Consider the following 17,799-nt stretch of genomic DNA (forward strand, 5'->3'; position numbering starts at 1 on the left):
ACAACCACAACACATTCCGTTTGGTCCGTGTACAGATTGACATTTTCTACTGGTGAGAGGTTTTGAATCTTCGATTGAACAAAGCTTCTTGAATTTCTACAGTCAGGCAGTATTATAATAAAACAAAAGAATAATTTGCATATTACGTTTAGAATGGGTGGCGCAATTTTATATACACAGTTAAGTCAGTAATATTCCTTTAGTAGTTTATCATAACAGAGCAATGTCAAGGATAAGCTTCATAAAGATGATATGTAAAGTTTCCCCTAGTTAGGATGTGTAATGTTTAGGAAGAAGCTTCTAACGTGGAGTTCGAGATGCTACAAAAGTGCACATTGAAGGCTCACCGAATCTTATTGATTCGATTATAGATTAGTTCAAACATGAAACTATAATTTATAGCTCCATGGCCATGGATAGCTCATGGTTTAAACTATGAATTTAGTTAACGTCATAGTTCACCATTGAAAGTCCATTAAACAAGTAAATGGTTTTTAGGCGCGTCAAACGGAACCCACAACAATTGACAGTTATATAAATATTCTGCAAAATACTAATAATGTAATACAGTTAGGCCAAGTAAGTCTATATTAGTCCATACCACCCGTAGAGTTACAAAATCCCAATAAAGTTTTATTTCTTCTAGGCCTAGGCCTATGTGTACAAACCATGACCTTCTAGGTGAATTTACATGATCAATATAAGTTGCCTATTGAAAACAAACTATAACATATATGATGTTGTACACCATGTGTTATAGATATTTTCACTTTAAATTTTAAAGTTTTAATAATTTACTATGAATTCGTTGAGTTTAGTTTAAATACAATTATCTGGTCTCTTTAATGTTTTAATGTTTCAATACTATTATAGTATATGTATATAAGGCGTAATATTTTATTCAGATAAATTATAAAGCTGTGTCCTTACTTTTAAGAAATGGTAGAATTAGTAGCTGGACTATGAACGATTCAGATGATAACGGTATAATTATGATTATATTACTTAACCTATGTAAATACTAGAGTACGTGCTTGGTCGCAATAGCTACAGATACGAGGATCAACAACGTTTATTATCGGAACTGTAATCTGACATTAGATTAGGCCTACACTCAATAAAAATCAAATGGCAGGGTTCATTTTTTAGTCAAATAGTTGAACACATCCATATTCATTACAAATATATATTTCCATCAATGCTAAAATGTCTCACAGCAAAATACCAAGGAAGAGGGGAATTTCATTCTTCCTTGTTAATAATGACAATACCACAATTAAGGAGTTCATCAACTCTAGCTCCAAAGACAATGCTTTCACTGTTGATTTTACATGCAATAACTCACATTATACGGCATACAGTGTAGTATACCACATGATGTTCTGTTAATAATAACCGATTTTCTTATCAAATATTGAATGCATCATTTTATAGGGTCAATATTTACAAAGGCGCCCTTAGCCCTACATAAGTATATCGCCTTATATATGTTTCTTATCAGATGAACTTGGACTTTAGTCAATAAAAAGTCAGGCACGCCCGAGTTGTTCAGTATAAACCTGTATCGGGTTAACTTGGTGTTCTCTCTACGTGTCGTCTTTAAACAACCGAAGAATGGATAGAAATTGGTTTTACGTGTGTATATTGGCTTTTGTTGTTATTTTCTCTGCAGTAGAAGGAGCTGACGTATGGGAGGAATTAAGATTACCATCAAACATCAAACCGAACCTGTATGATCTAACCTTGCATCCTAATTTGACTACAGATACGTTCAGTGGATTTGTCGATATAGATGTCACCGTATCAAGTCCTACAGACACCTTTCTAGTACATATAAAAGAGCTTACAATCTCTAATACCAAAATCACCTCGAAGGAGGGTGGACTAGAGTGGGCAAAAGAAAAGGAGTTTCCATACACAGAAAATGAGTTTTACGTCATTCAAACAAAGACGGATCTACCAATTGGAGATTACATCCTTCATTACGAATTTACTGGTTCACTTGTCGGCCATATTGTTGGCTTTTATAAGAGCACATATTACAACAAAGATGGAAAACTAATGTAAGTGCCATTTTTATATTGTAGGTCTAGACACATATAGTTACTAGTACTGCTGAATAAGACACACCTACCTGTACTAGTGTAGCTCAATCGTTGGGAGAGACGGTCGTAGCCCCACATACATACCATTATAGAACATGTATAGCATGTGTATGATACAAAAAGTTGTAACTATTTACTATTAACACACTGACGTAAGTCTGCTTCAAATGTGTGAAAATTGATTATAATATAGAATTTAAACATAATATTCATTAATCGATTAAATGCTAAAAATGTACAGATGTTTCTTCGTTTATAATAATACAGTGTCGACTTAAACTGTTTTCTCCATTATAAAAACTCTATTTTACACCATCTGTTGTACAGTAGGCCTATATGACCCCGATGTCAGTGTAAATATGAAATTGAAACTTTGTATGACACCATTTTGTATACAGTAGGTCTATCAATATACATGCAGTTATTTTTAATAGCATGGTGATTAAACCTCACTGATTAAGGCTCTGACTTGTATTTATTTGGCTTTTCGACGTTTCTATTATTTACCTGAATTTTAGTCAATATTAACAAATAAAACTGACAATAAATTTAAAGCAGGTAGTCAATTAGGCCTTAGTGACGTTTCGCTTTTTTTTTTATTTTTAGGAGCATGGCAACAAGCAAATTTGAACCAACAGATGCTAGACGTGCATTTCCATGTTTCGATGAACCAAACCTGAAAGCTAATTATACAACTACATTGGTGCATGCCAATGGATACGATGCTCTCTCAAACATGAATATTGAATATGTAAGTCAGAAGAGCTAGACTGTTGCTCAAATAATACATTTTACACATTATTACATCAAACATCCTAAGGCATTCAATTAGATTATTGATTGTTAAGGCCTATTTTCAATTAAGTACATCTTTTTTAAATGACATATTTTAACTGCAGTTCGTAAAAAAACAAGTTAATCTGTTCAGTTGATCAGTGGAATACAGTATGATATTTACTATTTGACATTCTACAATTCCAGTGATAGCACGTTACTGAATTGTTTAATCTGTATTTTTGAGTTCTTTAATGTAGATTATGTCTATATCAATAATAAACGTCCCTCGATTCTGATCATGAACCCATAATCCAACTTTCTTTTTCACTTATAATACTATATTTTAGATTCAATATAAACCGGATGGACTTGTTTATACACGTTTCCATACTTCCGTAAAAATGAGCACCTATCTTGCTTGTTTTATCGTCTGCGACTTTGCGTACATCGAGGGTGAAACCGCTAGAGGAGTTAAGGTAATGAATGAGAAACGGTAATCAGCGTTGTTGTTTTACAATGCCCAGGAAAATCAAACCAATACAGTGGTTTGATAGATAATTTACTGGTACTCAACCATGGACCATCCGATTATCCATGTATCTATAATATTGTTCAGTGTCACATTTTCGTCAAAACTGATCATATACATTTTTTAGATTAACGTTAAAGTGAAAGAAATTGCACATTTCATAGAAATTTACATGATACTAAGGGCCTACTTGCAATCGGCAAATCTGGGATTTGAATCATGTTGATTAACCCAGAATATAGACAACATACCCTTAACATATACTATAAACGATTGATTAAGTAAAAATAATTTTGATTATTGTTAAAAATAGGCAGTGCAATATGTAATGTTTTATTTTATACTTGATTAGTTCAGGGTCTATGCGCCACACGATTCAATTGACCAGGCTCAATACGCTCTCAACCTTGGCATAAATGTAACTGATTACTACGAAGATTACTTTAATATACCATATCCACTGCCTAAACTCGGTAAGTGTTTAAACATATTTTTAGTTATCTTGTATTTACTGAATGTTTCTTGCTTTGGTTAGATTATTATTTCATGTGTTTCTTTACAAAAGTAATTATTTACTCCAAATATTACGCGCCTTATTATGCGTACAGAATAGATAGAAATCAAATAAATCATGACATTAACATGGTCTATATAGTGTTATATACAAATGTTATATAGCCTAGTTTATAGTTTTCATTGTAAAACAGAATGGACAATTAACCCATAGAGATATTATAGTGAACTATAATATCTCTATGATTAACCCCAGGCTTATAAAACGTCAAGTGTCATGCCATAATCACGTGTCATTTTGCGATGGTATGCATAGTTTTCATCAATGGTGGTAATAGGTTTACTAAAGTATAGATAAAAACTGAAGGTTAAACAAATTATGATTGATAAGAATACCACTTTATCCGATGTCATGTTAACTAACTAACAATTAAACTAACTAAACTATACGCTCATAAATATAATCGTACATTATACAAATAATGAATGTTTATGAGTGCAATGGTACAAATAATGGCACGAGGTGAATGATGAAAGGTTATATCAACGAGGCAAAACCGAGTTGATATAACCTTTCATCATTCACCAAGTGCCATTATTTGTACCATTACACGAATACAAAACATTCATTATTTGTTTTATATAACATCTAGACGTTTTTTTTTCGTACACAAAAATGTCTCAAAAAGTACTATTTAACGATCGTTGAATAGTGCGTACTATTGCACGCCATGTGACCCACATTCGTCCAATCAAATGACAGGAATTTATATAGGTGTTATATAAAATTACTTATTTGATGAACTATCCCTTAAAGATGAAGTGAAGAGAAAAGTGTTTCGGATTAAACATTACTTGATAATCCTCCTTTCTTAAATTGTAGATACGTCAATGCAAATAAAATTAGTATGATTAGCATCGATTGCAACGTATTTCTAACAACATGTTTCGACACTGAAAAATGTCTTCAAAACAAAACATGAGTATCGCAATGAACGATACAACGATATAAATAGATCCCATATATATATTTGCTATTAGATATGATTGCTATTCCGGACTTTGTTTCTGGAGCAATGGAACATTGGGGACTGATTACATACCGGGAAACCAACTTGTTGTATGATAATCTAGAATCTTCAGAAGCTAACAAACAGAGAGTGGCTGCTGTAATATCCCATGAACTTGCGCACCAGGTAAGTCAAATCAGACAAACTATCCCCCACCCCAATAAGGCCTACAATGTATGCCTAATGAAACCGTAACAATAAAATAGATACATTAATTATTATAACGGGTTCAATCTATGATGATAGAGTACCAGCATTTTCTATTCAGCGCGGAAGACGTAGCCTACATTTCTTAAAATTACAGTGTATATATATTTTCTCTTGAATGTCCACCTGTGCCTTATTTAAATTATACATGTCTTTTTTTCTTGCAGTGGTTTGGGAATATAGTAACTATGGATTGGTGGGATGACTTGTGGCTTAACGAAGGGTTTGCTAGCTTTTTAGAATATAGTGGAGTCGCACATGCAGAACCGGACTGGCAAATGGTATTTTAGTAGTTAAAGCTTGGTTTCCACTTAGACGCAACGCAGTGACGTAACCGCGTCACAAGCAATTTGACCAATCATGACGCAATGATATTCGAACTGTTCCTTTACGATTGATCAACTCACTTCCGTTGTGCCTACGTCATTGTGTTGCGTCCAAGAAGTGAGAACAAAGTTTTCCCTTCCCTGTGTGTTCGTTTCTTTACATACTGAGTGATTATAATCCGCATTAAAGATATAAATGTAATAAGGTTTAAGTTTCCTTTTTGTGTCCCCGCCCACTGCCGGGTTCTGTGTTGAATTTCTGTGATGAAAAGACCTACTGTACTGTACGAAGGGATTGTGTTAGCATAGAAAGAATAGGTTAGGCCTATATGAAAACTGAAAAGCTTCCATAAGTGTAATCTGCATCATTTATTCGTAACAGCTTGACCAATTTGTGACTGAAGATATGTATTATGTAATGGGACTCGATCAGATTGTTTCATCTCATCCTATAATTATTGAAGTCAATCATCCAGATGAAATAAACGAAATATTTGACTCTATTTCGTATAGCAAGGTAATGCATTTTACATTTACACATTTAATTAAGTTAAATACTTTTAGCCAGGTTCTTCTTCTTCAGAAATAGTAATTACTAAAAGCATGGCTAAAAGTTAGCGCTGCTAGGTCAAAATTGTTGCGTAAACGCGAACTACAGAAGCTCCTTGACGGCGGTGAAGTAAACAGTAAATTTACAGAAATGTTTTAAAATTAAGATCATCCGAGACCTTCTAAAAATATATTTGTAAAAACAATTAAGCAGGACCTATTTATGCATTATAACATGAAATATATATATAAACAAATCAGGCAAAGAACTTTAATTCTAAACCGCCCGGTGATATACTGAAATGTAATTAATTAATTTGAAACGATAAAGATAACGAAATCTGTGAGAATGAGAAAAATTCGCCCCAACCGAGACTCGAACTCCGACCGCCTGCTTGATATGCAGATGTCCTAACCATTAGACCACTGGGGCTTTCATGGTATTGTTTGAACTCGATTGGATAGCGACTCTTTAACATTCTCGGCGTGGTACGGCGGAACAGCACTAGTCCTCAGTTGTACGCATGCGCACCAGAGATCAAATTGATACGCCCTCATCTTACAGTATAGTATTTTTATTCACGAGGCGGGATCTCCGAAGAGATACTTCTATATAATATATAAACAAATCAGACAAAGAACATTAATTCTAAACCGCCCGGTGATATACTGAAATTTAATTAATTAATTTGAAACGATAAAGATAAGGAAATCTGTGAGAATGAGAAAAAGTCGCCCCAACCGAGACTCGAACTCGGACCGCCTGCTTGATATGCAGATGTCCTAACCATTAGGAAATATGAAATATATATATATATATATATATATATATATATATATTACATATTACTGAAATTATCATTATTATATTATATGTTTTACAGGGTGCATCAGTTTTACGTATGTTAAATGACATCATGGGAGAGGATACTTTTAGAGAAGGATTAACGGTTAGTATTTTCATTGAGACTTAGTACCGTAATTGATTTTGTTAAACACCCCCCCCCCCCCCTACATACTTACAGAAGAACAAGTTGTCGAATAAAGAGGTTGAAGGCGGATAAGCGTGTACCGTATTATATGACAGATATAAAAAAAAAAAAAAACCCCTAAAGAACAAGTATGAATAAACAAACATAATGATATTATTAGTCAATTTTTATTTCAGAACTACTTAAATAAATTTTCGTACGCGAATGCTAAAACTGACGATCTGTGGAAAGAACTTGGTGATGTAAGTATAGAATTGTTATTTTTGCAAGGCATTTCATCCGTCCTCCTCTCGAATCTCTTACAAAATCAAAGGGGATGGTATCTACCGATGTTTGTTCATGCCAACGTTATAAATGGTAAGCCTAATATATACATTATTATGTTTAAGGTTAGCGGCATGGATATTAAAGGCATAATGGACACTTGGACACTTCAGATGGGATTTCCTGTAGTGACTTTAAATCGCAATACAGATACTGAACTAGGTGCTTCTCAAGAGTGGTTTCTTGTTGATCCGGCAGCTAACAAAAGCCAAGATGAATTCGGATCTTCTTTCAAGTAAGACTGGCCATTTACACGTGTCATTTGATTAACTTGTTGAACATAAAACGATTGTTAGAACTTGAAACGGAAGGGAATGGGGAATAGGATGTTGGGAGGCCATACATGTAAAAGATACAATGTTACTTGTCACCATACCATTAGCAAATGACACTTGCTACACTTAATGATCAGTAATCATCCTACAAATTATTGATTTCATAAATTGAGAAATGTATTTTGGCCGATTATATAAATGAAATAATAAATTGCTTAAACGAGAAACCAGAGAAACCAGATATTGATCATGCTCATCAGTGTATAAAGATCATTGTCATTTGATTGTTTTTGAAATTTAAAATTATTCCCTATCTTTTATATTGTTTCAGTTATAAATGGAATATTTACTTCGATTACTCGTTTGATAACAATCTTGTTGAAAGCACACAGATGGACAAAGGGAATGGTAAGACTGAATAATAAGTTAAAAGAAATAACGATTACAATATTTAATGAATGCTCACAGACGATTTAAGGGATCGATGAATAGACGAATTATTAACGAACGGACGATGGAGTTATATAAATGAACGAATTACCAATGAATCGTATCCGGATATTCATCCCCTGGACATTTACCCCCCGGAAAACTACCCCCCGGACAACCACCACCTGGACAACTACCCCCTTAGGACAACTACCCCTTTAGGACAACTACCCCCCGGACAAATACCTCCCGGACAACTACCCCCTTAGGACAACAGCCCCCTTAAGACAACTACCCCCTGGACAACTACCCCCGGACAATTACCCCCTATGAACAATTACCCCTGACAATTACCCCCCGGACAATTCCCCCCCCCCCCGGGTAATTACCCCGCGAACAACTACCTCTGACACAATAGGACAACTACCTCCTGAACCTGGACAATACTCCGAGGGCAAATAATCTTTTAGGACAACTACCTCCGTTGGACAACTAACCCCTGTACAACTACCCCCGGACAATTACCCCCTAGGAACAATTACCCCCAGCCAATTACCCCCTGGACAATGACCCCCCCCCCCCCCCCCCCCGGGTAACCCCGCGGACAACCCAACCCAATGAATGAATAAACGAATGATCGAATGAACGTAAGAATTAGCAAACGAAACAATGTTTGTTTTACATATAATAGAAAAGTGATGGGGAAGGATGGGAATTTTAGCACGATCTTTATTGCTGAATCGTATACGGTACTTAATTGATTTTGCATAATATAGGTTATTTATGTTTTCATAAAATAGATTAAGTTTGAAAAATAGTATTTCGTTCATTTTTTATAGTGAAAATAACGACTCCAGATAAATTTAATTGGGTCATAGCGAATCGAAACCAGACTGGATACTATCGTGTAAACTACGATTCAGAAACATGGAATGCCCTCATTGTGGAACTTCAGAACAATCATGAGGTTAGAAAACAGCCATTTTAGTGGGTTTTACGTTGGACTTATTTGTAATCAATGGTCATATAACATCATCATATATATTTCTATCTGTCTATGTAGCCTATACATTTTCTTAAGAAGACTTTATGATTTATGACGTGTTTACGTTTATAATAATAATAATAATCGTATAATATCGGTGCAACGATGGGGGCTCACTTCTACATATTTTCTGGTTAAAATTTGTGATACCCACTCATCCAGACAAGACACGAGGTATACTTCAACACAATTTGATCATTAGTACCGTGTAACTACAATTACCGAGTCTACTTAATTTGAGTTATTTTTTTCAATTTTAATAACAATATTTGAGTTCTTTTTTTCAATTTTAATAACAATTTTGTCTATAAGGTGATACCTGTGGCTGATAGATCAGGGCTTATTGATGATGCATTCAATCTGGCTAGGTTAGTTTTTGTTCTATTATTAATATTGAAAAATAATAATATTTTTATTATAGTGTTTGTTTTTGTTTTGTTTTTCATTGTTGTCCAACCTTTGTCTCATATATTATTTTTAAGGTCTGGACAAATTGATTATTTTATACCACTGAACATCACAAAGTATTTCAATAAAGAAACAGAGTATATTCCGTGGGACGCAGCTTACAGCAACATAAACTGGATAAGTGAAATTCTACGATACAGACCACTGTTTGCAGATTGGAGGGTAAGCTTCGCCGGCAGCGATATTTCTTTTCCGTACATAAGTTTGGGACTTCTTATGAAATGTCACAAAATAATGACGTAAGAATTGAGCTACAATTCGCTAATGCAAACGCTTTCTGACGAGCCGTCTGTGTAGTCGAGTGGATTATGTATGGGGAATCCCATGAGCTATTTAGGTTAGGTTTAATTATATTCAGGAATTAGTTCGGCTATCTTTCAAATGGGGTCCCCAACTTATGTACGAGAAAATAAAAAGATCGCACGCCGGCACTATAAATTCGAAACACCATGGCACTTCCCGTTATTAGATGTCGTCATTTTAGCAGACGATCACGTACCACCACAAGCCTCTAGTTACTTTATAGTGCCACCAGCGGTCGGTTTTGTATTGTTGAGTATAGTTATGACACGCCGTGTGTGGCAAAATATATTCTTTTAACGAATAATAAGCCAAATAGCCATTTAGACCCCAGTTACAAAAATCAAGCACTCTGAAGTCGTGGTTCATGTATAGACCTTTTTTCTCTAGCTGTAGAATTTCCAATTTTTCAATCCCCTACCATCTGTTTTGAAAAATTAATACCTTCCCACTAGTTTCATCGACATTGTGTGATATTTTACACCATGTACACATTCATTGCTAGAACAATAGCCGGATAATGTAGCATTAACAATTTTAACATTATGCAGAACTTTACTAATTTAATGATAAAAAATTAAAATAAAAAACTTTGTATTTGTTGTTGTTTTAGAAATACGTCCAACGTCAAGTAAAACCACGTCTAGAGAAACTAACGTGGGACGATACGAACACTGAACATCTTGAAAGGTAATGGTGTAAAAAACCACGCTTAAAACAAAAAGGAGACTAACGTTGTCTGACTTAATGAAAGCAAATTGATGTTTTGATGATTTAACACAATTTTGCAAATTCAAAAAGACGGTACAAACAAGTCAATAATTCTTTAGATCTGTCAAAACTGACCGCACTATACTACTATTTTTTTGTTTTTATTTTAGTTACCTTCGTACAGATATCATTAGCCTTTCGTGTAGTCATGGTGATCCAGACTGTCTTTTAGAAGCCCAAAACAAATTCAAAGAATACATAGCTGGCACAAGGTGAGGCTAAAGTTTCGTTCACACTGATTATTAGAATTAGAACCGTTCGCGATTTTTTTTTCCGTACGAGAGTTCCTCCATCGGTTCGTTTCGGACTCAATCGACTCTTCGGTAAGCCACCGATGCTCACTGATGCGTGACAGCAACCACAAAACGTGAGCAGCTTCTTTGCATTACTCCATGATACTATACTAGAGGCCTAATACTATACTCACTGTAAATATAATAATAAATATTAATAGTAGTACTGAACGTCATTGTAATAATAATAATGGTCCTAGAATTTTAATAATATAATACTGTATAGGCAGCCACAAACCAATGTATGTACCATCAGATTCACAAACAGTAACACACACACACAGCAGCAGCACTTTGTTGGTCGTCACAAGCAAGGCCAGCTAGCCTAGCCCTACGTACGTGTGCTTCAATGTAGTACATTCCATCTACAGTACTATTTTTTATTTTAATAAAATGAAGTAGTAGGTTAGAAATTATATGTACAGAAGTAACACTAACAGATGTTTTTATCAAGAAAATTACAATTTTCTTCAGGTTTTTAAGTGTAACATTTGAAAAATTGTATACATTTAGGCCTAGTATTAGTAACATGTATTCTTGTAAGTTGTATGTAATGTATAGAAACACATGCTTGCTTATAAAGCGTTTAATATCGTGTTAATTTAATAATTGATGATAGTATCACATATAATTATAAGCTTCCTGGAAAATGTGTTATTATTTAATGTATTTTGTACTATTGCAGTCGTGTCAGTACCGTAATTGAATGTTTTTTACTTTGCATGTATTTTTTATGATTTTCCAAATTACATATAATAAACAATAATATTAGTTGTAGGCCTATAACTTAATTAAAACTCCAAAGTTGCCTATTATTAAAAGTCTGAAATCTTTTTTTCAAGATTGGGGATAATTAATACGTACACCTTTAACGTAAAATTTCCATTACCTTACAATATAAATATTAATTTAATAATATTATTTTAAAAGGTATAAAAAACATACACTGTGCATAGGAATTCCTACTGTACATAATCATTTTAAATTCAAAAGTAATACCTTGCATAGGCTTACACAAGCTAGCCTAGCCATGGGCTAGTCAGCTACAATACTCTTGTATTCTTGTAAGTTGTATGTAATGTATAGAAACACATGCTTGCTTATAAAGCGTTTAATATCGTGTTAATTTAATAATTGATGATAGTATCACATATAATTATAAGCTTCCTGGAAAATGTGTTATTATTTAATGTATTTTGTACTATTGCAGTCGTGTCAGTACCGTAATTGAATGTTTTTTACTTTGCATGTATTTTTTATGATTTTCCAAATTACATATAATAAACAATAATATTAGTTGTAGGCCTATAACTTAATTAAAACTCCAAAGTTGCCTATTATTAAAAGTCTGAAATCTTTTTTTCAAGATTGGGGATAATTAATACGTACACCTTTAACGTAAAATTTCCATTACCTTACAATATAAATATTAATTTAATAATATTATTTTAAAAGGTATAAAAAACATACACTGTGCATAGGAATTCCTACTGTACATAATCATTTTAAATTCAAAAGTAATACCTTGCATAGGCTTACACAAGCTAGCCTAGCCATGGGCTAGTCAGCTACAATACCATGATAAACGATAAGAAAAAGAGCCTCTCGTTCGTGACAAAAGGTCGTTCAACTTCAAAAAATAATATCTGATACGACCTACTATTGGGTCGTAGACCTAAATATCTTCAATATGCTATTGGGTTCTTAATGTAATTACTAAGTAGGCCTAGTATTTATTAATTAATGTCATCAAATCAAAACTCGTATTAGTGTAGATTTATTTTACTATTGTGAGAGCCTGTGTGTGAAAGTAAGCTCGCGGTTTGTAAATGTAAAATTGTATTATGTTGTCACGCATCAGTGAGCTGACTTTACCGAATACCGAAGAGAGTCGATTGAGTCCGAAACGAACCGATGGAGGAACTCTCGTACGGAAAAAAAAATCGCGAACCGTTCACACTAGGCCTATACTAACGCATTCCGATGCCGTACAAAATCGTACATAGCCCGGAGTTTTCTCGGACTTTTGAGCATGTGCGAATGTAGATAATGATACATACACATCCAATCATGTCGTTTTTAACTTATTCCTTTTTGATTAAGCCTAATAATAATACTTTTCTATCACATTGTATTGATTATTTAAATTTATTTTTAAAATTATTGAAAATATTTATAGAACTTCGCCGAATCTACGGTCCATGATTTATCGCTATGGCATGGAGAAAGCTGGAAACCAAAACGAGTGGGATTTTATGTGGGAAGGGTACCTTAACGCAACTGTATCTCAAGAGAGAAGCCGCCTTCTATATGGGCTGGCAAGGACAAGAAATGTATGGCTGCTTTGCAGGTTGGCAGTAATTAATTAATTATGCTATGGAAACTTCATAGGTTGAACTGATTTTATTTTATCTATAGGATAATTTTTGATGGCATGGTGACTTTATCAAGGTTGTAAGGTAGTACAAATAGCTATAAAGTTTATTGTTTGGGGGTAAAGGTCCATTTGTTCATAATTAGCACTTGAAACTGATAATTGGCCATGCAATTTTCGCATAATAATGAAACGAAAGTATGTACAGCCTTTCCAAAAGTTCACAATCCTCAATCCTAAACGTAAACTCTTTTGTTTTCTAATTCGTATATATGACTCCACATATTTTTAGGTAAACTAAACCAGTCCTCAATGTTAACTAAGCGTTCTTCTCCTATTTCTAGATACTTGGATTATGCCATGGATGAAAGTAAAGTACGCTCCCAAGACTTTTTCACGGTAGTGAATTATATCGCTGACAATCCTGTAGGAAATCCCATAGTCTGGGACTGGGTTCGAACTAACTGGGAGCTACTAGTCAATAGGTATTGTATTCCTCCGACGTTTTAAAATGATCACAAATATAAAATAAACCACAACAACTTTGCATACGCAAACTAATGTTTACATTTGTTTTTGTAAGATTTGGAATAAGCTCTAGATCACTGGGTCGTCTTGTGCCTAGCATCTGTGAATCGTATGCAACAGAATTCAAGCAGCAACAAGTAAGGTTTTTTTTCTGAATAGTTATAACAAGTAGTTAGGTTAGGCATAATATGGTATAACCTTTATATTATGGATTAACATTACATATACCGGTACATACTGTTCTTATAGATGAAAGATTTCTTCATGAAATACCCAGATGCCGGGGCTGGTGAAAGAGGGCGTAAACAAGCTCTGGAACGTGTACAGACGAATATCGACTGGCTGAAATCAAATGAAATGAAGATCGAAACGTGGCTTGCAGACAACATTTAATGCATTGAATATTGCTGTTTATAGCACCATTGAGCGTTTTTATATTTTTTGAATACGAATATTTTGATATGTAGTTTATAATTTTGATAAATTGGAATGGAAACATGCAAGTACAGTACATCAAAGTAATAGTAAACTTCTTATACGTAAACATTAACAATATACACTCAGTTTTTACATTTTTTATTTTCCCCATCAATTGATAAATTTATGATTAAGTCTGTTTCTGACTTTACGTAATTCATTGAAGAGTGAAATTCTTTCCATAGTAATATAATTCTGAAAAATCAGATGTTTTTTTTCAGACATTGTGCATTTAAGACACAATTGTACACTTTCACTATTATAGAGTGTACTTTCTATCCGTGTCGACATGAATATCCAACTTGTACTGCTGTATGAATGACATATGCCTGTGTATTGGTCAAAACATTGTAATGACATATGCCTGTGTATTGGTCAAAACATTGTAATGACATATGCCTGTGTATTGGTCAAAACATTGTAATGACATATGCCTGTGTATTGGTCAAAACATTGTAATTTGAGGTCTAAGAATGAAGGTATTATTATCCTTTACCGCTTGACCAGTGAAAACTTACGCGTTTTCGCCAAATAGACACATTTTTTCATTGAACGGATTGAGCGAACAGAATCAGATAAAGAATAGTATGTTTAAATTTGCTAATCTAACGCCCTCTATCGTCACACTGATGAAAAACTTTAGCTGTATGGCGCACTATATTAAATGAAGGACAAATAAAATTAGAAAAAAATAATATAACTTGAATCATGTTGTATTGTACAATAATGATATACAGCCTAACTATTAAAACAAAAAAAAATAAATGTCTGTTTTTTTATTATTAATCATTAATTATATAATTGCATAATACATTTTAAAAGAATAAGTTCATATCTTTAATATTTGTTTTTCAAAAAATCCTATTGCCAGTGAGTCTTTTTTTGGACAAATTTCAAGATTATTAACCAATTATTGTACCTACAATAATAGTCCACGTTGATTCATTTTAGGTGTCCAATTTTCCACAATAGAGAGCGTCGTTTGTAACGGAATACTGTACGATGTGGTCCTAATCAACCTTTTCCAACATACATCGATTATAATATCCTAGTAATAAAAATAAAAATTAAAGATTAGATAGAAAGCGACAACGGCCTATTTAAATATGTGTTTATAATATCGCACATTTGTCAAATGAAAAAGAAAGCGTATTTGAAAACTTGTAAGCTCTAGATGTATGCCAATATGTTGTAACCATTTAAAACAGATGAGATAACGACACTTCATATTTGCAACACACAATTTACATTTGCATATTGAAGAAGAGCAAGCAAGCATTAACTGGGTTATGGTCATCCTTTTATCTCGATTAAGCTATGCAGATTCAAGAGCTTATAAGTCGGCAATTTCTAAAGGTAAATCAACTGGTAGTGGAACTTATCTCACCCAATACATAAAGAAGAAGATTATTCAACACTGACTTGTGATGGAAATCAACGGAAGCGTGTTGTTTTTCCAAAGATCCATTTCCTATTCTTGTAACAAAAAATGTTTGTAATAATTGACGTTCCATTTCTGACTTTTAATATTTCATATTGTATTTTCAGCAGTGCAAATTTAAATGATAGTATAATGGACAAAATCGTTTAAAAGTGCGCGTAATTACAGTTCACTGAGAGTATGAAGAATTTCGAGATATAGCGACACTGTCCAAGTTTATATTCATTATTGATATGTACTGATTTTACCACAGTCTTGATTAGATGTATTAGGCACATGATCAGTTGTTTTTGTTTGACTAGATATAGACTATAACTGAACTACTAATACTGATAGCCTTGCATGGAATGTGAACATACAATGTTATTCTTTTTTCATCAAAACTTCAACAAAATAATACTTCATTAATATGTAAACATTATATTTGTTTCAAATACAAAACAATTGATATTCGAAACAGTTGATAATCTCTATTCTTATTCTATTGTATTCTGGTATTGTATTTTAATTAATATTTAATTTTAATAAGCAGTACTGTAATCGAGGCTGTATAAAACATTATGAAATGATAATATACTTGTTTTGATTCAATAGTATTAATTAAGTGTAAATTATATTGATTATCATAGTGTGTTGGTGACTTCAGTGGTTCCATACATCATGTCTCTTTTAAAAGTAATTGAAAACATTCATTCCATATTTAGTTCAAGGTTGACCCAAATCTCTTTCTGAATAATATTCCACTGTTTGAAATCATGTCCTTTATTTACATTAGATATTATAATTATGGAAGTGAGACCTCAACGTTGGAATTTGCAGATTGTATGAATTTGAATCTATATTATTGTAATATTTTGTATTTTTTTCATATGATATCTCCTATCAGCTAATGATTAACTTTGTTTGTTTTAAACGTACACACACTATTTGTTCACCGTCAATATGATACGGCACAGTATGTATTAGAAATAAAGTGTAATCGGTTTGTTACTTATTTGGGTGTCGATAATTCAAGTTTAACTCTTGGAGGTAAACTTCAACGGGTCAAATAAATTAAGATAGACGACAGTATTGTATTGGACATTTATCCTCCACTTTTCACACAAGTTAAACCATTTCGATCAAGATCAGACCTCTTACTTCTATTTCCTACCCGTTTCTATTTCTAAATCTAGAAAACAAGTCTTGCTGGTAAACAATGTGAAATGGAAAGGTTTGCAGAATGGAAAAATGATTATCGTTTTCTATGTGGAAAACCATAATAATTGAGAATTAGTTCACAAATTCTTCAGTTTAAATCAGGTGCAACAATTTTCTTCTACAACTCACCTGTTTCATAAATTTAGCTTTGTTAGTTACTCTCTTACTATTATTGTTAAGTTATTATGATTTTATAAATGAGAACGTGCGTCACAAACATCATGTCTTTTGCATACGTGGAACATTGTGAACGAATAAGAAGCACAAAATGGTACCACACCTGCCCCATCAATCAACGAAATTTTCGCTAAATCCTCGTTTGAAATTTATAAGCTTTACTCATCCTCTTGAGAAACAATTTTGAAAATGTGATGGCAAAAACAAGTGCACCAAAAAGAAACTTCCTGATTATTTTGTCATACATCATCAAAGTTTAAAAACATAAATTATATCCAAATATCATACCTTTGATGTAATGTTTATATATATTTTTTGTATTACTGCTTACTATACCACTATATATGATATTAACACAATGCTCATATAAAGCAATGTTATCGCATACTAATTTAAAGAAAATTCCTGTACTATTATAATACATGGAATTAAAAAAAACATACACATTTCGACAATTTTTCGACATAGCTGGTGGTTTACTACTGTATACCACTTAGGCCTATAAAGATACTTTTTAAACAATATTACCGCATAATACTTGGATTTTGAAAAGTTGAAATGTTGTCCTTTTTCAAACAAGAAACTTCGAAACTTTTGAAAAAATCTCTGTACAGGGATATTTTTCAAAA

General features: G+C 33.2%; 1 protein-coding gene across 1 annotated transcript; it reads left to right on the plus strand.

Moving 5' to 3' along the window:
• The first annotated feature begins 1,533 nt into the window (after positions 1-1,533).
• On the plus strand, positions 1,534-16,970 carry LOC140052079 (glutamyl aminopeptidase-like). The gene is made up of 20 exons (XM_072097471.1): positions 1,534-2,063; positions 2,712-2,856; positions 3,230-3,358; positions 3,764-3,884; positions 4,966-5,120; positions 5,369-5,482; positions 5,910-6,044; positions 6,961-7,026; positions 7,245-7,310; positions 7,458-7,627; positions 7,999-8,075; positions 8,936-9,063; positions 9,454-9,509; positions 9,624-9,771; positions 10,523-10,599; positions 10,791-10,892; positions 13,153-13,323; positions 13,692-13,832; positions 13,931-14,012; positions 14,125-16,970. Exons 1-20 carry the CDS (start codon positions 1,615-1,617, stop codon positions 14,266-14,268), a joined length of 2,676 nt encoding a protein of 891 aa, XP_071953572.1. The 5' UTR covers positions 1,534-1,614; the 3' UTR covers positions 14,269-16,970.
• Positions 16,971-17,799: the final 829 nt, after the last annotated feature.

The sequence above is a fragment of the Antedon mediterranea genome, chromosome 6, assembly GCF_964355755.1.
Source record: "Antedon mediterranea chromosome 6, ecAntMedi1.1, whole genome shotgun sequence".
NCBI classification, from domain to species: Eukaryota; Metazoa; Echinodermata; class Crinoidea; order Comatulida; family Antedonidae; genus Antedon; species Antedon mediterranea.

Coding starts and splice junctions, on each gene's coding strand:
- LOC140052079 (XM_072097471.1), top strand. CDS start 1,615: ATGGATAGAAATTGGTTTTACGTGTGTATATTGGCTTTTGTTGTTATT. Junction 3,359..3,763: donor AAACCGCTAGAGGAGTTAAG/GTAATGAATGAG, acceptor ATACTTGATTAG/TTCAGGGTCTATGCGCCACA. Junction 9,510..9,623: donor GATGCATTCAATCTGGCTAG/GTTAGTTTTTGT, acceptor ATTATTTTTAAG/GTCTGGACAAATTGATTATT.